The 24,038-nt window shown below is 35.9% G+C and overlaps 1 protein-coding gene across 5 annotated transcripts in view; it reads right to left on the bottom strand.

Annotated features, from left to right (window-relative positions):
• Positions 1–24,038, bottom strand: part of LOC123549404 (uncharacterized) — a 212,635-nt gene that overhangs the window by 170,374 nt on the left and 18,223 nt on the right. For all 5 annotated transcript variants that reach the window (XM_053545411.1, XM_053545410.1, XM_053545408.1 and 2 more), the window contains exons 3-17: positions 21,119–21,264; positions 20,544–20,579; positions 19,683–19,795; positions 19,152–19,228; positions 18,435–18,643; positions 14,741–14,854; positions 12,948–13,061; positions 12,138–12,251; positions 11,728–11,841; positions 10,180–10,290; positions 9,631–9,744; positions 6,225–6,338; positions 5,375–5,485; positions 3,801–3,914; positions 1,588–1,701 (exon numbers count right to left, since the gene is read on the bottom strand). In XM_053545411.1, coding sequence (XP_053401386.1) covers positions 1,588–1,701; positions 3,801–3,914; positions 5,375–5,485; positions 6,225–6,338; positions 9,631–9,744; positions 10,180–10,290; positions 11,728–11,841; positions 12,138–12,251; positions 12,948–13,061; positions 14,741–14,854; positions 18,435–18,643; positions 19,152–19,228; positions 19,683–19,795; positions 20,544–20,579; positions 21,119–21,264 — 1,715 coding nt within the window. The remainder of the gene's footprint in view (positions 1–1,587; positions 1,702–3,800; positions 3,915–5,374; positions 5,486–6,224; positions 6,339–9,630; positions 9,745–10,179; positions 10,291–11,727; positions 11,842–12,137; positions 12,252–12,947; positions 13,062–14,740; positions 14,855–18,434; positions 18,644–19,151; positions 19,229–19,682; positions 19,796–20,543; positions 20,580–21,118; positions 21,265–24,038) is intronic.

A 24,038-nucleotide genomic window follows, 5' to 3' on the forward strand; every position in this document is an offset into this window, starting at 1 on the left:
GTACCCGAGTCTCGTACCAATAGCTCCTCAAGTGCATTTGCAACCTCGATAAAGTCTGTCGAGGAAGACGTAATTTGTCAAACGTGCTGAAATGCTCTGCACTGCCTTATGCAAGTTAACTAAAGTTGTCGACAATCTCGTGCTTGTGTGTACTGACAAGAGTAACTGACATGTACCTTATTTCAGATTTCAGCTCACTGTTCAGAGTAATATATTTCACAGAATAGTTACTAAGTGTTGTCCATGACAACAACTTTTATATTTTCAGCCTTACTCTCTTTGTTACAACAGTTAGCAATTTATTTACGCAGACATTGTGACTGCGGGTGCATAATAAGGAACATTGTTTCATTTGATCCTACTAGCCCGTCGCTATAATCTATTCTTGCATTTCGAAGTCCCAAACTGAAGGGTAGTTGTCGTACTTGTGTCAAAGAAACTACAATTTTATATAGCAACTAAGTTAATTGACCTTCACATTCTCCATATTACTTACCATCTATAAACAAGGTTTCATAAATAAGTCTTTAGAATTTGCAATTTTGAAGTTATTGAAGAATCCGCCATTTGCAAATGATGGACCGACATACAGACGGACAAAATGATGTACAAGAGGAGAAAATAAGATAACAAGCATGTTCTCAATTTGTCCCTCTGTCTATGTAAAAATTTCTCAAGAAACAATCTCTCCTTGTTTTGAAGAAATGCAGGATGACACTTTGTGTCATATTCGTGCACTATTTGTTGCCATAGCAACAACATTTGTTGCCATAGGAACAAAATTAAATGACACTGGCATTCTCTGCATTGCCATCTATCCATGTACCACGTATCATGAAAAATTCTGCTGTAGTTTCAAAGTTATTGCAGTATCCCACTCTGCATGGCTGACGTATTGACATGCATACAGGGGCAACCCATAAGCCCCATCTGGCTAAATACTGGTAAGGGAATAACAACAATGTTTCAATATGCTGCTGTGGAGGGAATTCAAGTGAAATAATATAAATTACATACATTAAAACAAAATATTCTTAAAAATATGAAAACTACACAATGATAATATTAAACTAAGTTTTAAAGGTTAGATTTTTGCCGTTACCATGGAAACAGAAAGAAACTAACATCATTTGAATTGTTATTTTTGCATTTGATGCAAATTTAGGATTTATTTTATTATATACATTTATATTTAGTGCATTTTGGGGGTGAATGTAAATATAATGACCTTTCATTAGAGTCTTCTAAGGTAAATATTGAGTTTTGGCGGCCATTTTGGAAAATGGCCGCCATATCGGCTATCTTGACAAATATCAAATGGGTCCCATGAAAAAAATGTTTTTAATGCTTTAATAAATAGCTGTGCCAATTTTGGTGCTTTTCCCATTTTCTGAAGTATTTTGGCATTTTCTGTTACGAATTGATCGCACTATTAGGACAAAATTACAAAATAACAATATAATTTTACACAATAATCTTACTCGCTGTTTTTGTGATAAACGCTATATATAATGCGTGAACAGATTATGTCAGTGTGCGGGTATGAATTTTCAATTAACGTATATCGCAGAAAAAAGGTAGATTTACTTGTTTCACAATTGTCTCCACCCCAACCATCATCGCAGTCACATGTGTAACCATTATCGGCATCTGTGCAAGTACCCCCGTGTTCGCATGGATTAGACTCACACTCGTCTATGTCTGAAATAAAGTAAACTTTGGAAAATGATCAAACGGTAACAGCTTTTAAATATTTGTCATTCACAAATGGCATATTCTTGTAATTTTACTGCTATATCAGGCTAACAATTCTTGACAAGAAGTCTCTCGTTTTTTTTTCTTACATAATTGTATACAGAAATATGCCACACCTCTGGATGCCCTTTTTAACATACTTTAAGAGGTTGGTTGAGAGTCACATTAAAAACAACCTTCAATTTGACTAGCCGATACTGACAAGAAGAGGTGTAAGACAAAGAGGGATTGATGTGATACGACAATATCAAATACAATTTTTAAAGTTTCCACTGCATAAACAAGATTTTTGAAATTTTTCCCAGGGGAATAATTCAAACAATATGGCAAATGACTACTATACAATGCTACATAAGGTATATCAAAGCTCTAGGAGCTGTGGTTTTGGACAAGAAGATTTTCCAAGATTTTCCCTAAATAAGTTCATACAAGTACGAAAGTTGTTGCAAGATGCAGCAAAAGGAAGATCCGCGCCAAACAAAGCAGTGTATGTAGTACTGATAGAACAAGAGATGATATAACGATAATGGTGTCTTTGTTGCAGACCCTAAGCAAAGAAGCATTCTGATTGGGTTTCATGAATTTTTATTTTTGTGACCTAATGTTTGACTAATCATGACGGATATATGCAGAATTGACCTCTAAGTTACGGTATATGGAATAAATATATTGCATACATAATGTTGTGGTTAAATTCTGACCTAGGTAGTTGTTCTGAGTTTCAGACCTAGCTCAGATGTTATCAAGACCATTATGCTGATAAATGTATATCAGGAATGTGGGTTCTACTTTTTATCCCGCTTAGGGGCGTGAAACTCACAATTCAAAGACATATGTTGGTGCATTTACTAAGAGAGAATTGCTGTTGTTGTCGGTTTCTTCACCTCCTCCTTAGAAGAACAGCTATTGTATACCACAGGGGTGTGAAATTCTGTTAAGACCCTAGAAGTCTATCTTTATAAAAATACCCCCTATATATATAAAATGAGCACCAGGAATGAACGTTAAAACCAAGCGTTGCCTGAAAATACGAACGGAACACAGGGTGGTTTGAATTTAGCAAGCGTTGTGAAGAAATAACAATAAAATACACCTACTACATTGACAGTGTTCAAATCTGATACACTTTACGAGAGTAATCAGACATTTTCTGAGGTTTCATCTGTCACCGATGCCATTCGCATAACCAAGTGAACCCTATGACGGAGCTATCAGAACCTTGTGAAAGAATTTGAACAGTCGTGGTAGAGAACCAGGAGACGATGTTACATACCATATGTCAAAGCTCTAGGCACTGTGGTTTTTGGCAAGAAGATCTATCAAAGGTTTTCCACCATGTGAACCCCAGGGCGGGCCATATTTACTCCATAGGATAATTTGAAGAAACTTTATATAGGACCACTAGATGATGCTCGCACCAGATATCAAAGCCCCAGGGCATTCGTTTCGGTTGCCATTGAAACCGAAGCTCTGAACAGAAGTAAAATATTTGAACAATTTTTAAGGAAGACCGTCCTAGGGAACATTCCTATGAAGTTGCATTAAAATTGGTTTAATGGTTAAAGAGGAGAATGTCTTGTTTAAACGAGAATGTTGACGGACAAAGGATAATTACTGAACACAAAAGCTCACCCTTGAGCATTTCCTGCTCAGGTGTGCTAACAACTGTGAAGGCTTTTGAGGAAAAGGATACATTTTCATATTCTGCAACAGCTAAGAAGTTTACACATGGAAAAAATGTCATAAAATTAATATTTTCAGGAAATTCTGAAAATAACAAAAATCCCTCTTATAACGCTTGGTTCTTTTCGAACGATACATTTGTAAATAACTTATATTATCTTGATAACACAGTTTACGAGAAATGTGTTTAGGATTTTTTCTTCAAGCGGTAATTTTCTAACTTTTAATCTAAATAAGTTTTTACAATACTCTAATTTAGTCTGTGCCATGCATTTGCACGCAACCCTACAGATAAAAATGTGTCAAAAAAAGAAACTGCAAAAAAACCTACAAAAATGTATATCGTAAAAAAACTAATTTACTTATTTCACAGTTGTCTCCCTTGAAACCATCATCGCAGTTGCAACTGTAACCACTAACGTCGTCTATGCATTTACCTCCATGCTTACACGGATTAGATTCGCACTCGTCTATATCTGAAATAAAACACATGTTATGACATGATTAAAACCTACATTTATTTTACAATTTATCTATTTATCTGTGATCATTGAATAGTGCTGATTCCTTCTTCACATACGCAAGATCTATTGATCTAAATCAACCATTATTTAGACTTTGCTTTGAGATAATATGCAGTCAAATGTTCAGAGAAAAACATTCATATAACTGAAGGGCCATTTGATTGGAAATCTGCCAAAAATGTTACTAACAATTTTAGTTTGTAAATAATATCTTCATAAAAATAAAGATATGATATTCTATGCCATAAAAGTGTCCTTTGATTACACTCAAGTTTTCAAACCAACACTGAATTCAATTACATTCAACAGTAAACTTTAATACATTTGTTTCGTATTATGACAACAGAAACTTTTTTAAAAAAAAAAGAATATTCTTGTCATATTTAAATCCAAAGCAATATATAATAGAGTTATAATAACACTAGCTCGATCTTGGAGGCTGTATTCGGCTCAAGTGTATTGTTGCAATATCAGATCTCACGAGGCGCGCGCGCTAGTGATCAGACCTTGCAAAATCCACGGGAGCAGAATACAAAAAGTTTAAAAGTTTTACGGTAGAACAGTTTCAGTTGTGCCTACCATCTTCTAACTAAAGCACTGACAATAGCAAATATAAACCGCGCCATGGGAAAAACAACACAGTGCCTTTGCGACCAGCATGGATCCAGACCAATCTGTGCATGGTATGAATTTATGCTGTTCGCAAATCGTTCAGACATAAAACCAAAAGACAATCGCATTATTATTATTTTTCTATGAAATGTCTTCTGTATTCAGATGTCATATATTGATGTACACTTGTTTTATCGTTTAAGACAAGTCTTTGCGTTGACTAAAAACTATACTTTAATTAGTCTTGAATTAATTACAATTTTCAAATTATTATTTATAAATGATGACCAGCCTCAGTTGGAATTTGATCTTGAAGTTCTAACAAATTTTTATATAACAAAAAATCCTCAACTGCCTATGGCGGGATCCAAATCCGGGTGCATCGAGTGCTAGTCCAGTGCTCTGACCATTGAGCCAAAGTGTCAAATCCCTGATGCAGTAGACAGATATTGGTTTTAACGCGCAAGCAATACGTTAGCGAATCTTAAAAAAGCCATCATTTATGATGACTTGTAATCCATTTTTGCATAATGTACCATTTTCTGCAGGAGACAAGCCCTAAGTTATATCTTTCAGTTGTAACGAATCAAAGAGCGTAGCATTTTATGATGAAAATTCCTAACTACCTGTGGCGGGAATCGAACTTTGGACGCTCGAGTGTTAGTCTAATGCTCTTACCATTTTCCCAAAGATTTGGCTCCCTGACGCAGTTGTCCGAGGTCGGCGTTTAACGTGCAGCCTTTGTATAGGAGAGCGTAACACTTACATAAATTTTGAACGAACCAAGTTATTTAACTTACTTTCATCACAGTCTTTTCCTGTCCAGCCTGCCACACAAGCGCATGTGTATCCATTAACAACATCCGTGCAGGCGCCATTTTTACATGGATTAGGTGCACAATCGTCAATGTCTGCAAAGTATTTAATTACTTTCCACTAATCAAGCTGAAGGTTATAACTTAAATTAATATATAAACAAGCACATGATGAAGCCAACTAGTGATAGATGGCAGCGCTCCAAAATCTTTATGAACAAAGTTTGTCGTTTCTAAATGCATAATATAAAATAAAATAGATGTGTGAAAATTATTCTTGAGCATTATGATTCTTAAATGATAAATAACTTTATTAATGATAACTCTAATTATCGTACTGAGGAGTGCAGGCATTGCTGTACAGGAGGTTAGCGGCGTAAGGGATGCTGCACATTCCACCAGCCTCAATCCAGTCAAAACCAAGTCTACTAGTGTTTGCTTGGTTGCATTTTATCTTCAAAAGGATCTTCTTCTAGATGTTATTTTTTTTTTTGATTTAACGTCGCACCGACACATGATAAGTCATATGGCGACTTTCCAGCTTTAATGGTGGAGGAAGACCCCAGGTGCCCCTCCGTGCATTATTTCATCACGAGCGGGCACCTGGGTTATAGATGTTATTAAACAAGAAATTACATAACATTTAAAGTGAAAACGATCATACGTAGTTTTTATCATTTTCGCTTTATCGCCCAGTTTTCAACAATTAGTACTGATTTTTTCTCTTAAAGATGTTAACTCGTTCCTTATTGCCGATATATCTTTTTTTATTTACTTCCTATACTTCTTCCTTTGCATGAGAACGCCCCTACAATGAATATTTTAATCCACTTACTTTCATCACAGTCTTTTCCGGTCCATCCTGCTTCACACGAGCACGTGTAATCGTCAACGCGATCCGTGCAATCAGCATTATTCTTGCAAGGATTTGGTTTGCAATCGTCTATATCTGCAGTCAAATTGAAATAAAAAAAAGAAATAATCTTTTTGACATTACAGGTATAAAAGAATGAAAAAAGGAAATACTTGGGATCGAGTGACCTACATTAGCATAGGTTCCTTACGAAGTAGATTTAGCATTTCATTCATCGCCATGTGTGCATAGGCTGTTATTTGTGGAGAGCTGAAATGCATTGACGGGGTTATCTAAAAATGTCCCAGTCACACATGCGACAATAACAATGCATTTATCTTAAACTCAGAGTAAACTTGATACATTTGCATGGCCGGTTCCTGGCGGGATGAGGCGGGGGCGGGGTGGGGGGAGGTATCCCGGGGGGGGGTGCGGGGTATCCGTAGGTAGGTGGGTTCCGACCCCCTTCAAGGAATGAGTTTAACAAAAGTACAATTTGTAGTTGCATGCACTTTTATATCAGAACCTATGTGACATAATACGTTTCGGTGTAAACTGTCAAAAATGACCAGACGAGTATGTCACATTAGACAAATGTTAATTTTACGGTCAAATATATCTAGCATCACATACGTGTTATAGATCTACATTCGATCTGTGACATACACGGCTCAGCGGAGCTATTCCCAGTGTTAGAAAATAGAAAAACAAGAACAAAATCTACCACAACATTCATTAGAATCTGGTTTTCATGTCAGAGATTGAGTCTTGAAATTGATTTATATGACGGCTATTTTGTTATACTGACGAAACTGATATTTGTAAAGACTTTGAGTCAAGTATTCTGATTGAAAACTGCGTGGGTATATAACGCAGAAAATAACAGGGCGTACTACAAGTGCACAGATTAACAAATTAATTGTCTTTTTTATACAATATTCGTAAATCTACGGAAGAAGCTAAGAAACTTGAAAACTTGAATTAACAAATGGCAAAGAAACGCCGCTTCTGATACAATATATTTATCTTGATAACTAATGTCTATGAAACATTCAATCGCGTTTAGTGTCATCACAGTGTTTTGCTGTCCCGCCTCACAATCGCAAGTGCAACTTGTTCAGAGTATCTAAACATGGATTAGGGGCACATTCATTTATATCTGTGAAATATATTCTTTTTTTGTAAAGTTAAACATCAAACCGACACAGGTTATATGTCATATGGCGAAATTCGAGCATTTCATGATAAAAGAAGGCCCCAGGTGATCCTATGTGCATTATTTTATCATGGGAGGGCGTATGGGTAGAACCACCGACCCTCTGTAATCCAGCTTGATGGCTTTCTCACATGAACAATTCAACGCTCCGAGTGCGGCTTGAACCCACATCTGTGAGGGGAAGTCATTTAAAATCAGTGACCTTTACCATTTCCGGCCATCGTAGAGATCTAATACAAACAACTGTCCATTCTAGGTAGAAATTAATGCCATAACACCAAATGACCAGGTATTCAAAAACAGATGCTAGGACCATGACCGAAATTTATCGCTCAACTGACTCAAATATGTATACAGTTGTTTAGCAGAGACTTCTACACAATGCTTTTTGTCAAATGTCTGAGCCATATGCCTTTAAGTTTTAGACAAGAAGACAATTAAAGTTTTTCCAGTATATGTAAGACAAGTGACCCCAATCGGCGGGGTCACATTTTACTAAAGAGGAATTATTTAAACAAACTTGGAAGAAGACCACTAGACTTAAACTACATAACGAATGGCTAAGCTCTTGGTCTTGCAACTCAATACCAAAAGATTTTTAAAGTATTTTATTACTCAAGTCTGTGTAAAAAGTAGTGAAACCCAAGGTCGATCCAATTTAAGCCACATGGCCCTGATTTAATGAGATTGGCAGAACATCATTACACAATGCTTCGTGTCAAATACTTAAGCTGAAGGCATTGTGTTTTTCTTATACAAGTCTACGTAAAACAGGTGAACCCTATGAAAGGGTAAATTTTTAAGCATTATTTCAACGATGATGTTAGATGACTACTTATCAAGCTTACATGCCAAATATGTAAGATTGAGGCTTTGAGGCTTAAGACAAGAAGAGATTTTAATTTCTTTAAGTTCTTCTTCTTAAAGTCTACGTAACACAAGTGAATGAACATGCAAGGCTAATTTTGACCCAATGTCAATGTTTGACAGAACACTACTAAACAATGTTGCAGATTAAGTATCTTAGAATTGGTCCTTTTTTTAAAAAAAGAGGTTCTTTCAGCTGCAATAGCAACCAGAATTCTACATGGAATATAATTCTTTGCACAAGTTTGGTAGAGAACCGTGCAAGAAATATCAACACCAAGTTTCCTGAACTTGCGCTAAACGGTTTCAGAAGAACATACGTTTAAACAAAAATGTTGACGCAGCATGCGGGACGATGGACAACAGCCGCAATGCCTTTCAACTACACAAAGAGCTATGTTAAGGTGAAATGAAAACAGGGATAAAAGGATTCAAGAAAATAGCTACGTTCAACGGACGCAGGCTACGAAGTGGTATGTATGGTTTGGTAAATAACGGACATATATGTATAAAACCATAAAGAACTGGTAAAAAGGCACGGTCAACTAGGACAATTTATTTGTAGGGTTTAATCTCACAACGACACAGTCATAGATCATACGGCAAATTTCCAGCTTTGAAGGTGGAGAAAGGTACAAGGTTTCAGTGCATTTGAACGGGCATCTGGGTAAAACAATCGACCTTCCGTAAGTAAGCTAGATGGCTTCCTCACATGAAGATTTCAACGCCTTGAGTGACGCTCGAGCCCACATCAATGAGGGGCAAGTGATTTGAAGTCAGTGAACTTAACATCTCGGCCACTCAACGAGGACAAAGTAAATACATAAAAGGAGTGGGACACCATCTTGGATATGTCAATCCCAAAAGTCAACACTGTGGACTTTTCACTTTAACTTGTTGTGCACAATAACTCGCTCGTAATTCCTCAGATGTTATAAATAGCTCTAGATAGTGTATATAAAAGTATCCCACCCCAATTATGCTCACAAGATACACGATATACGTAACCTACCAAATCATATACTAGTATATGTGTGCTTAATGCGTAATTATTTCTTTGATCTGAGCCATAACTTCATAACAGTTAGCTTTCCTATACTGGAAAATAGTCAGTATACAAATTATCAATATAAATTATACGGGCAGAGGTCATATATACGATCAAATCCCCATTACAATACACCAGAGCAGTTTACGACAAAATGCCTAGCAGTACAGAGGAGCTTGGTTATTCCACAGCAAATCCACAAATCAGTTCAATCATGCTTGACAAGCATGTTCGAACTGACTTTTACACAGACTCACTTGAATCACAGTTAGGTCCTGTCCAGCCTGCGACACACGTGCATGTATAACTATTCACTTCATCTGTGCAGGTCGCCCCGTTCTTACATGGATTTCCAGCACAGTCGTTCACATCTGCAATAATAATATAAACGTACTTGGTAGATAGAGACAATTATTTAACAGTTTATTACTATTTAATTCTCAAGCATATCATTTTAAACGTTCTGTTATAGTTGTTATAGCTTTTTGTCACTTGCATTTTACAGAATTTAGATTTCGGCGAAAATGAGAAACAGTTTCACATTGTCAATTTTATCTTACTAAAAATTACAAAACAGATTTGTCTCACTATTTGCCTCACTTTAGTAGAGATGCTATTTACTGGTCGGTACCCGAATTTCTCTAGTGTATTGTTGTAGGTAAACACTTACGTGCGTTAGTGTTTCAAGAAAACGGAAGTCCGCTTCAAAGGGAATATTAATTTTACTCATAAAATTGACGAAGACAATTGTCTATTTTTGTTATTTGTAGGAAATATACAATTATAGTTAGCTTTCATATACTTACTTTGATCACAGTTTATTCCCGTCCAGCCAACCTGACATGAACACGTGTACTCATTAACAGCATCCGTGCAGTCACCATTTACACACGGATCAGAGGAACATTCGTCTATGTCTAGAGTGAAAAAAAAAACGGCTTTGGAATCAAAGAAATGTTTCTTGTACCATAAAAGTGAAAACTAAGGTGGCATAGAGGTGACATGTGATTTTTCAAAATAAAAATCATGCAAACAGAAAAGTCAGGTAACTAAACAAAGTTATCCATGTATTTCATTCAAGAAATAATTTATAGCAAGAGTGTTTTAACACTATTTATGTACGATGGGCGGTTGTACGTCGGGCGTAGTAATTTTACGAGGGCGCAGTCCTAGTGAAATTATTTGTACGACGTAATTCCGCCTGAGTGTATAAATAATGTTATAAATTATTTCGATTCTAATATGTCCTTAATCTAAAACAGTAGAAAGAATATAGACGCGCTCTTTCTAGATCGCAACCGCATGTTAACGTGACGTCATTCTAGCGTAAGTTTTTAACAGAGTCAAGCATATAAGAATTAAGAAATAATTTATAGCAAAAGAGTGCTTTAACACTGTTTATGCACGATAGGCGGATATAACTTTGGCGTAATAATTTAGTAGCGCCCTTTCTTCGCCGCAACAAAAACTTTGACGTCATTCTAGCGTAAGCGTGTTTTAACAGAGACAAGCGTGTTAGAATTTGTAATAACACCTGTTTGTATATTTTTTCCACATTTTTTTCGATTTGTTCATCGTAAATGTTTGTCTTTGTGATATATTTGCTAGAACCTGGAAAAGATTCTACCAAAGGTAAAAAAAAATTAAGAAAATTTAAGTCATTGAAAAATCTTATGAACTTTCTTGAGGCAACATTTTCAATTTGGTCTTCAGAGAAATCAAGAATTTTGTTTTTATGATATTCAGGTCAAGTTCAAAACTGGATTACCCGAGTTTTAATCTACATTACCAGGACAAACGAAGGAAACAACTAAAAAACTCTAGAAGCCACATTTCCGCTTGATCTTTACCATATTTTGTCTGAGTGTTTACTTCCAAGAAATAATGTAGTAAAATTTGAAACTGGATTATTCACGTCAAAAGCTAGGTCACTAGATCAAATAGACAGATCTTGTTTATACTCAAAGGACATTTTCTTACTCGTCTCCATTAGGCCTTGACAGAATGTTTGCCTGCTTAATATCTAGGATAGATTTGTAACCAACTCGTTTAAAATTTAATTGAGGCAAACATTTGAAACGAATGCACCAAAAACATGACCTCTAGAGAAGTAATTGACAGACAACCGACTTCTGACGTCGGATACAGGGCTGTCAGAAGAGCTCACCTTGAGCACCTTATATTCTGGTGAGTTAAATGCTCATGGGCCACATGTGTCATGTACAGTTAGATATTGTGTATTACTTAACATAGGATGAATTGATGGGCTGCACTACATAATTACAGGAGCGTGATAGATAAAACTTTGTAAATAATGAATGTATTGAAAAAAAAAGCATTTCAGATGGAATTACCTATTTGACAATTGTCTCCAGTGTACCCAGGTTTACATTCACAAGTGTATATGTTAATTCCGTCTGTACACGTACCACCGTTTTCACAGGGGTTGGATTCACACTCATTGATATCTGTCAAATGAATGGTATAACATGTTCTGCAGATTACCGCTCTGTTACTCGCAAAAACTATATTCCCAGTATTTATATTACTGAGAGGTTAAGATTTCATAACTGTGAATATAAGGTTTCAAAATAATTTATAACATTGCAATGTTCATAAAATGAAGCTGTAATGCTGCGTTTACACTTATAAGCTCGCAGAAGTTGCATATGAAATTTAAAACTGGTTAAGATTTTATGACATTTATACTGTGAAAATCAAAGAAAGAAATGTTAAAACATCAAAATTATTAGTTTATTAATACTTGTTTCACAGTTCTTGTCCGTATATCCAGGCACACATTCGCACGTGTAATCACTGACTTGATCATTGCACGTGCTACCGTTCATGCACGGATCTGATTCACAGTCATCAATATCTGAAATTATTTCATTCACATTTATGTAACTTGTCACATTTAAAAGATCAGCGTACGAAATGATGTTACTGTCCCAAGTGTGCACATTTTTTTGAGACTGAGCATAATGTCGCAATCACATTCAATGTATATCCAATCTGCTACTATCAAGCTCTACCAATGATAAACTTTAATAGTTTTAAATAATTAAGACCAATTTTCTGATGTTTATAAGAGTAACAAGACCTATGAGGGACATCTTTCTTAAAATGAGCCGAACCATGAGGAAACAAACATAGTGCAGTTGCGACCAGCATGAATCCAGACGCGCAGGCTGGTCAGGATCGATGCTGTTTGCTAACGGTTTCTCTGATTGCAATAGGCTTCGAAAGTGAACAGCATGGGTCCTGACCAGACTTCGCGGATGCGCAGGCTGGACTGGATCCATGCTGGTCGCAAATACACTATGTTGGTCTTCTCATGATGCGGCTAAAATAATGGAATTATATTAAAACCTTTAGCTGAATCCGGAAACGCTTTCAGAAATGAAGGTCCAGTCACTTTAATCTATCTGTAACAATTTCACACTATTTTTTTTTTCAAAATTTCTCTGTCAAACAATTACTGCATACAAATGCGAAACCCTATAGCACGGTTAGATACATAATAACAAACTGTTTAGCAAACAGATTAGAAGAATAAACATGTTGTACTTACTTATTTCACAATTGTTCCCTGCTATTCCCGCCACACATGTACACGTGTAACCGTTTATTCTATCTTCACAGACTCCATTATACTGACATGGGTTAGAATTACACTCGTCAATGCCTGTAACACACAATTAGTTTTATATTAATGGACATACCTCCAGACATATTTTCTATTTATTGGACAAAAGCTTTAACCGGTCAAACTGCCACCACACCCAAGCCCACCTAGCCTAAATGATTTTAAGGTCTGTATGCAACACGATGAATAAAACCTTTCCACGTATTACTAGATTACATACAAAAGCTTTACCGAGATTTTCCATGTTGAAAAAGGGGCATAGTTTTGCAAAGCGTAGGCCGGAGAAAACACGTAACTTGATCATAATACTGAATGCTTAATATAGTTTGAAAATATTCAGGAAATAGTTCCCAAGAACCTGCTGACATGTATTAAATGCTCATCAGAAATCTAAGTGATTTCAAAGATGTGTGCAGTTTCAAAACAGTTTGACAAGTAGTTTCTGAGAAACATGCTTACATGTAAAACTTTTATGAAATTGCTATTTAAAAATGGGGCATAATTTTGACAACATGTAAGCAAGAGATATAAACCTTTTATATGATATTGAAAATATTAATAACAATAGTTCCTAAGAAACTTGCTTACAAGACTTAGGCCTACAACAAAATTTATACGTGGAAAAGAATGGATCTGTCAAAGTGTAAGCCAGAATTACGAAAACCTTCTGTGTGAGGACACTCCACGATGTCAAAGATGCGTGTCGAGTGTAAAAACAGCTGGTCAGGCAGTTAAATTTCTGAGAAACATATATTCATGCAAAACTTTCATATAATTCATATGTTAAATTAAGATGTAATATTCAGAAATAAAAATAGTTGAAAACAGATTTCGAGAGTTTTTGTTTGATAGAACAATGTTTCAACAGTCAACATCTGAAGTCGGTGGACCCAAACAAAAAAGGCCCTAGATTTTTTACCAGAACATAAGAAAAAACACTCAGAATTTACACCATAAGATACATTGTAATATTTAATGATACACATTTCCGCAAGACCAAAGTAGAAATTAGAAATTTTTATAAGAATTGGCTTAATTCAATAAGAAATTTTGAAATAAATGTGAAATATTTCATATTTGATAGATGTGATTGGTGGAATTTTAAAAATTTCAATGTACTATATCTGCTTTCAATTTCTAAAAGTTTTAATACACAGATACAGTCGTGGAAACATTTTTGTTGTTTTTTTTCAATGCGGAAAAATAGCTTCTGACCCCTTGAACAGCTTAAAATGTTGATCAGTATAAAATATTTTACATAAATGCAGTAAATACATTGCATGATTCAAAGTTATATAAAACATCCCATATTTATTGCAGAGAAAAAATCTGATACGCTCTCACAGATTTTGAAAATCACTGTCATTTGTTTTTGGATTTAACGACAGCTGGATGTCTTCCACACATGAAGAATTCAACGCCCCGAGTGAGGCTCGAACCCACATTGGTGAGGGGCAAGTGATTTGAAGTCAGCGACCTTAACCACTCGGCCACAGAAGCTTCCAAAATCACTTTCATAAAGACCTATGAAAATCACTTTCATAGGTCTTTTTATGACCACAGATATTTAAAGCTCAAATCAATAAGTTGTATATGAATGCCAGATCCCTTGATAGTTTATTAGGTGGGTGGGATATGATAATGCATACATTTATTGATAGAGCTTCAAGCGCCTGTGTTATGACACTCTTTTGAAATCAAAACACACATATACTAACCTTCTTCACATGTTTCTCCTGTGAAACCTGGCACACACGTGCAAGTAAATTTATTGACTCCATCTACGCACGTGCCACCGTTGTTACATGGATTTGATTCACATTCGTTCACATCTAAAAACGCAAGTGAGGAAGATGTAAAGTGAGAAAAATGTAAAGTGCGGAAGATGTAAATATGTAGACACATTACCTAGAATAATTTATTGCAGAAAGTATGTATAACTTGTTACTTACTTAACTTTAGTATTGTATCTTTATAGGAAAAATTTTTAGGAAGCCATATGCCATCTTAATTTCAATTTAGGAATGAATTTTTCCTGGTATTCTTAATTCATGATCGTCAAATACAATCTAAAATTTTGTAAAATAATGTTTTTTTTTTCTTTTTAAAGAAAATGACTTAAATAACTTTCAATGAAATTAAATGCACACATTTATGAACTGCAGTCTGACTAAAGTCTTTGATCTTCTTAACGAAAATATGAGAATGACCCATTCACGTTCGTCTTCTATATATTTTGGATTGCTATTTTTATTTTTGCAAATCTAAAATGTTTGAGCGAGGGGTCCGGGTTCGAGCCCCGGACTGAGTGCACATTTTTATCACCCTTTGACATTCGACGCTATTTTAATAGTTCAGCCAAATGCTTGTTGAAACAAGTCGTCTGATTTGTCAAATAAAAATATTTGAACCCCTCGCTTAAAGGGTGAGTGCCCTACGACTGAGCTAACCGGCTGTCAGACACCTTACATGACCAAGTCCGTACCATGATATATGATTTCTCTCAAAACACGAGGGCGTAGCCGCGATGTGGTCGTCATAAGAATTATAAATATGAAAAACCCTGGCTAAAATAATCTTGTAAAATTTTGGTTGCAATGTCTGTTTTATACTGCCAAAAATTGTCAGGTAAGTATTTACGCTAGTTATTTTACATAAATTGTTAAATCCAAACAACAAATTAAATCTGTTACCACTTTCAGTAGAGTAAATACGCCAATAAGACATTGACCCGGTCAATCCATGTGAATTTGTTGAACATAATTAGCGGGTCGCAATGGGGTTTGTTTTCACATATTAACCATGCATATGAAGGTTACGATAATATTTGGTTGTTTACATTTAAATTTGCTGATATATGTCTATCTGGTCGACTGAATGTACATATGTTATGTTCTTCAAGAATGGAGGAAATAAAAGAATCAATCAATCATCCTCGGGTTAAGTATTATGTAATCCATGGAACGCGTTCAGTCAGAGAGTTGCCTCAATTGAGAAAGAATAGTTTAACGTCAGAGGTTATTTCTAAGGTCACGGAGTTTAATTGGCCAGCTTGTAATTACAACAGCTTTCGATATCAGTAGCTCAGTCAAGTGTGACTTACTGAATTAAGATATTCTTTCTCAAGAGAAGGAACAATAAGGCTCTGATTGGCTAGCGGAAGACCCGTCAGAACGAGGCTATCAATAGAACGTCTTCAGATTCAATGTGCGAAGCGTTTAGTGGAGATGAACTTTAGTCAGGTCAGATTGTTATGAACTGCTAATAAATATTGATGTTATACTTGCACCAGTTGTGCTATACAAAATGCACCTTAAAGAATACAATAGGACCAAAATGAATAACACATCATAACAGTGTAAAACATGTTTTACATAGTGATTTCATGGAGAAAATAATCATTCTGACCAAATATCATTAAGATTTGACCAAGAAACATGGCCTCTTGAGTGTAAACACGCATTTTCTTTAATTTGACCTAGTAATCTAGTTTTTACCCCACATTACCCAGATACAAAATTGTAAAAAAAATCATTAAAACAAAAATTCTGACAAAGTTTCGGGAGATTGGAGCAAAACAGTGGCCTCTAGAGTGTAAACAAGCTTTTCCTTTGATTTGTCCCAGTGACCTAATTTTTGACCCCAATTAACCCAGATTAAAATCATCCAAGACTTCATGATAACAAATATTCTGAGCAATTTTTATGAAGATCAGAAATGTGCCCTAGGATGTAAACAAGCTTAATCTTTGATTTGGCCTGATGACCTAGTTTTTGACCCCACATGACCCAGATAAAAAATCATAAGATATTTCATGCAGACAAACACTCGGACCAAATTTCATGCACATGAAATGAACAAGAGTGTCATCAAGCCTTTCCTTTGACCAGGTGACCTAGTTTTCGACGCATATGACATGTATGACCCAGCTTCAAACGTTTCCTAGGAATCATTAAGATAAACATTCTGACTAAGTTTCATGAAGATAGTGTCATAAATGTGGCCTCTAGGTTGTTAACAATTTTTTTCTCTCATTTGACTTGATGGCCTAGTTTTTTGACCCGACATGACCCAGTTTCAATCCAGGCCTAGAGATCATCAAGATAATCATTCTGTGTAAGTTTGTATCAAATAAAATTAAAGCATAAATGAAACATCTATATCGCTGAAAAGGTCAAAATAGAACATTTTGCCCCTTTCATAGGGAAATATCTCTAGAGTCCATGATGGAATCTAAATGTTTTCAAAAGGCGCTTAGATCTTATACTTAAGTTGCCTGTAAGTGTGGTTAAAATCAAATATAAAATGCCACTTCTATCGTGTTCACAAGGTTGGATCTGACAGATTCATGACGGAATCCAAGACTTATTGTTGTTGAAGATATTCTGCAAGTTTGCATTAAATCAAACCATAAATGAAGTCTCTATATGACTGGAAAAGCCAAAATAGCAAATTTTGGCCCTTTAAGGGGCAATAACTCTGGAACCCATGATGGGATCTGGCTAATTTTCGATAGGAACCGAGATATTATGCCAAAACAATTTGCATGCAAGTTTGATTAAAACTGAATGCAAAATGTGCTTCTATCGTGTTCACAAGCCAAACAATAGCAAATTTTGGCCCTTAAAGGGGAAATAACTCTGAACCTCCTGATGGGATCTGGCCAGTTTTCAAAAGCATCCAAGATATTACACCAATACAAGTTGTGTGCAAGTTTGATTAAAGTTGACTGCAAAATGTGATCTCTATCGTGTTAACAAGCCATACAATAGCAAATGTTAGCCCTTTCAGGGGACATAACTCTGAACCTCCTGATGGGATCTGGCCAGTTTTCGAAAGGAACCGGGATATTACGCCAATACAAGTTGTGTGCAAGTTTTATTAAAGTTGATTGCAAAATGAGGTCTCTATCGTGTTCATTAGAAAATGTTGGCCCTTTAAGGGGCCGTAACTCTGGAACCGATGATGGGATCTGGCCAGTTTTTTTTCGAAAGGAACCGTGATATTATGCCAGTACAAGTTGTATGCTACTTTTTAAAATTTATTGCAAAATGTAGTCTCTATCCTGTTCACAAAATACTGTGGACGGACGGACTGACGACGGGCGATCAAAAAAGCTCATCTAAAAAGTAAACAACGCTTATTTAGCAGGCTGCCAAGTTGCTCAGTATAAAGTTTTCTAATACTAAATATAAATCTAATACTATGATTTATACCTATACAGGAACTTACTGGTTTTATATAATGATCTTGGCTGAATGCACAAATTCTAACATTAAAATACAAAGATGAATTCGATTTTATCACCCTTTGCCTTTACCTGTATGTTTAAGATTAAAAGAAATCTAAATAAAAACTATTTTTCTTCAGCAAAGTAATGTATCTGTCTTTATGGAAATTCACTGATGTTACCTGAAACTACGGGAGCAGACAGTTCAGGAATTTCCTCGATAATTTCCATGATAGAATTCACGTCTACATCAAAGTCAATGTTTGGTCCCAGATCAGCCCCTTCACCACCACTTGGAGTTCCTGTTGTCGCGGTAGAGCTTCCACTTTCCTCAAGAACCATTATAGGTCGTTGGAAGATCATTACGAATATAATAAACACACTCCCTTCTCTTTGATAGAAAAAAAATAAGTTTTATTCTAGTGAAAAAAGGAAAGCAGAGGAATAATGAATGAAGTTATTTCAACGCTCTTTTTCATTTTTTTTTATGAAACATTTACATGAACAGTCCAATCTGACTATGTTTGCGGTATCATTTTGCTCCCTTATTACCAAGACAGGGGTCTAATATCACAGATACTAGAAGTAGTCTATAGCAGTCTTGGCATATCTCAGCAACTATATTTAAAAGCTACTTGTTACTGCTGCGACTTGCATCAAGATACATTATCTCATCTATTGACCGGGGAACAACAAATGTAAGATTGCTTGCATCTATATCTAACAATAGACGCCACAAGTTGCCTATTGGGCGACTCTTAGATGAACTAATTCTGTTGGGACTTTATCAATGAGTGCCAGTCACGTTATGAACTCCCATCCTCCCTCGGGCCGCCTGGTCTCGCAGAAATTTAAACTCCCCGACACTCGCCGCAACTCTCACACATATGTGTACTTACCGTATCTCTTCCACAACTGTTCGACTGTACGTTGCAGACATTTCACTATTTTCACTATTTTGGAGTTTTTGATCCATCTGAAATTATTGTTAAAATATATTTTCAACAAAGTACGAATTTTAGAGACATTTTCTCAACTTTACGTACTCACTGATTTGTTATCCTTAATCCTTTTCGGCATTTTCAAAGGCGTGATTTTGCGAAGTATGTAAGTATTTCTATAAACTTTACTTATGCATGTATATCATTATGATATTATATAAGACTTTGCTATTCCTTAATATGGTATGCATCTCAGCAGAATGTGAGACAATATTTGAGCCGCATTACGAGAAAACCAACACAGTGCGTTTGCGACCAGCACGGATCCAGACCATCCTGCGCATCCGCTAACGGTTTCTCTAATTGCAATAGGCTTTGAAAGCAAACAACATTAAGCCTGACCAGACTGTGTGGATGTGCAGGCTGGTCTGGATCCATGCTGATCGCAAACACACTATGTTGGTTTTCTCGTGGTGCAGCTCAAATTACCATCTGAATGAACTCGGTAGCGGTTGTATTGTATTCTGTTGAGTTCTTGTCATTATAAGCATCAGTCCAGTTCTTGGAGCTCATTTTCACTTCGCCTTGAACTGCTTTCTCCACTTAAATAAAAGAAAAATAGAACTGTGTCCATAGTGCATACTGTAGCATTCTTTAATAAGCAAAGATTTTAGTGTAGACCTTCATATGAAATGTATTAGACTAAAAGTTTGAAGCAAATTGTATTAAGATAAGGTTGGGCATCTGAGCAACTTTGAATCCATTACTTCAAAACGTGTATGAGGAGTTGAACAAATCAAATATTTTTACTATGGCTTATTTTATGAAATAATTCTAGGAAAAATAGCCACCGAAAAAAGTCCATTATTTATATTCATCTTCACATCAAGGTCTTTCGTCTGTGAAAGTTTCAACCATATCCTTTCAAAAGCGTTTGAGGAGTATTAAAACTCAAGATTTTTCTCTACATTCTATACAGCAAAATTATCAAAGGGCAATAACTGCCGTAAAAACAGTCACAACAAAAATTCCCTTTTTCACGGTTATATGAACATTAAGCTTGTTCATGTGTGAAAGTCTGAAGCAAATCAGGCTCAATGTGCGGGAGGATTTGAACAATAGGATATACGGACGGATGTACGGTCGGACGGATGTACGGGCAGCAGCAGCACTATATGCCTCCATCATTGCGAGGACATAGAAATATGGAATACAGTTTACTAATATATTTTGCGTGGCGATCCATCTTTTTGTCATGAAATTAATCGTAATATTCAAAATAACTATTCATTTTCAGAATGTATATAAATACTGTTTTGTGCTGTCTACTTGAAACTGAAGTGTACTTACCAATCTTTTCAACAGTTCTAGGTGGAGCAGCACTCTCTGAAATATGAAAAGGACCAATTTCAGATGTTTAACAATGCACTAGCCACTTAACTTCCATCTACCTTAATACTCAATTTTTAAAACGTAAATATTTTAAAATCCAATCGGGAATGAAGCCGCTTTTAGCTTTCAACGAATTTTTCTGTCTAGGTGTGAAATGTAGGAACATAAAATCACATCTAGTTTATACTTCTTTCTAAGCAACTGATAACGTTTAAGATCACTTAAATGGTGCGCGCATATATATCTGAATTAACACTATGTACGGATACATCAAATATTCACCAAACATACCTTTGTTTAACAAGATATTTTTGTGCAGAAAATTGTCGCCAGAATTCGACACCTTTGGCACTTAATTTTCAACGCCACGATCGTGCTTGCATAGCGGCAATAATGGATGAAAAGGCTGGAGAACTATTAAGATAAACAATAAAAAGACGATGTACATGGCATTATGCCGTCCTCATTGTACACGTGTTCCTATAAACTGCATTCTTTCTAAAATTACATTTCTTACAGACATGCTCACTAACCTGATCCTGAGGTCAAGGTTGCTGCCATTATAGCTCCAACAATAGCTGCAACAACTAGTACCGCTGTGATGATAACGGCTATGAGCACATACTTCCTCTGCCTCAGTGGTGTTCTGGAATTGCTGTCTGTGCTCGCGTCCGAACTTCTGAAAATAGAAATAATCAATTACGTAATCATAAGATCAAAACTAAAATAAATGAAGACAAGGAATCTCATATCATCGCAAACACTAGAAAATAAACGGAAGATGAAGCAAAATGAAAAAAGAATACTTGAGTCGCACCATGAGAAAACCAACATGCCCAGCGCAGTCTGGTCAGGATCCATGTTCGCTAAAGATTTCTCTGACAGAAGTTTCTGATAGAGCAGCTGAATCTCAGGTCAGATGTAAAGTGAGCAAAACAGCTTGAAAGCCTATATAGGGAGCCTCTCTCGGCATTTATTTTATTTACGGGCAAGTGCCTCAGAAGAACCATTCATTAGTTCTTAACAGTGTCATATAATGCTTTACAGTCCGGATCGCGACTCGCAATGACAGCCGCCAAAATCAAGTATTCTCCATGCGCTATTTCGACATTCTCCTGTTGCTCTGTGCTTCCGGGAAATCTTCCCTTACAGTTTATCTTTGACCTGGCACATAGATCCGAGAACGTATATGCGCACGAGCTTAATGAGAAAACTACAGATGTGTAAATAGATGTGACATATACGAATTCAATCGTTTACTTTTTATCCCATTCCATATAAAAGTGTGATTTATTGTGGATATTGATTATTATAGTAGTACAGCATATGTTTTGGCTTGTAAAACACTACTTAATAGGTTAGAATCGATGTAAGTAAGGCCCTACGAATAGTTATAAGTGCATATACTGCCACCATAAGGATGCTCTAGGTCATGTTTGAATATGGATTGTGCGGGGTCAAAAACTAGGTCACAAGTTCAAATCAAAGGAAAAATTTGTTAACACTCTAGAAGCCACAGTTGTAATCTAATCTTTATGAAACTTAGTCAGAATGTTTGTATAGATGATCTCTAGGCTAAGTTTGAAACTGGGTCATGTGGGATCAAAAACTAGGTCAGTTGGCTTGATCAAAGGAAAAACTTGTAAACACTCTACAGTCTAAAGATTAAGTTTGAAACTCATGAGAATTGCATAGAATGTTTGTATAGATTATCTCTATTTGGACTATGTTAGGTCAAAAACTAGGTCACCTGCTCAAATCAAAGGAAAAGCTTGTTAACAATCTAGAGTCCACAGTTGTGAACCAATCTTTATGAAACTTGATCAGAATGTTTGTATTGATGATATCTTGGTTAACTTAGAAACTGAGTCATGCGGATTTAAAATCTAGGTCAGTAGGCTATATCAAAGGAAACTCTTGTTAACACTCTAGAGTCCACAGTTGAAGTTTGAACAATTGGTCTGAATGTTTGTTTCGATGACATGTAGGTCAAGTTTGAAAATGGGTCATGCGGGATCAAAACCTAGGTCACCAGGTCAAATAAAACGAACAGCTTGTTCACATTCTAGAGGCCACAGTTGTAGTCCCATCTTTATGAAACAAGGTCAGAAAATTTGTATAGGTGATCTCAAGGCCAATTTTGAAACTGGATTATCTGGGGTCAAAAACTAAGTCAGTAGGCTAGATCAAAGGTAAATCTTGTAAACACTATAGAGTCTACATATTAAGTTTAAGGTCAGTTCCATATTTGGATTATGTGGGGTCAAAAACTGGGTCACCTGGTCAAATCAAAGGAGAAGCTTGTTAACAGTCTAGAGGAGGCTACAGAATGTTTGTCTTGATGATCTTTAGGTTAATTTAGAAACTCGGTTTCTAGGTTAGTAGATCCAAGGAAAATCTTGTTACCACTCTATTTAAGTCCACAGCTGAAGTTTAAAACTCATAAGAAATGGTCAGAATGTTTGTCATGATGACCTCTAGGTCAAATTTGAATCTGGGTTATGCGTGATCAAAAACTAGGTCACCAAGTCAAATCAAATCAACAGCTTGTTAACACTCTAGAGGCCACATATGTAATCCAACCTTTATGAAAAATAGTATAGTCAGAATATTTGTATAGATTGTCTCTAGGTCAACTTTGAAACTGGGTTATGCGGCGTAAAAAAATAGGTCGGTAGGCTAGATCAAAGGTAAATCTTGTAAACACTCTAGAGACTACAGATTGTGTTTGAAACTCATGAGAATTGTTCACAATGTTTATATTGATGATCTGTGGGTCAATTTCAAATTTGGGTCATCTGGGGTCAGAAACTAGGTCACCTGTTCAAATCAAAGGAAACGCTTGTTAACACAAGGTCACAGTTGTGATCCAATCTTTATGAAACTTGGTCAGAATGTTAGTCTTGATGATCTCTAGGCCAAGTTAGATACTGGGTCATGTGTGGTCAAAAACTAGGTCAATAGGCCAGATCAAAAGAAAATCTTGTTTAAGATACAGCCTTGAAATTTGGATGTCATGTACAGTTTTGCACACCGATCTTAAAACTGACTTTCAGTGACCGCGAATGTGACCTACTTCTTAATATTTTAGCATCAATTTGACATTTGAAACATGTGGCTCATATTACTCAGGTGAGCGATCCAGTTGTTTGCTATGTTATACTATGTTGTACTACGTTCACGCCACGTTGCTGTTAAGTTGTTCTACGTTGGCTCACGCTGTAAACACGTTTCCAAACGTATATACGTGGCGGCCAAAACATGACTCTATAACTGGGACATAACTGTCATTTTTTAAAGATACTTCCAGTGGTTTTAGTGGTAGTATACATTTACACTATACGTGTTTATGTTAAATTAGGTGTGTACTTTTAAACCGAACATACAATACTGTTATACACAAAAACATGTTAAAATCATGGTTACTTTGATACTATAAAACAATTATTTTTA

Source organism: Mercenaria mercenaria, chromosome 6 (assembly GCF_021730395.1).
Source record: "Mercenaria mercenaria strain notata chromosome 6, MADL_Memer_1, whole genome shotgun sequence".
Taxonomy (NCBI): Eukaryota; Metazoa; Mollusca; class Bivalvia; order Venerida; family Veneridae; genus Mercenaria; species Mercenaria mercenaria.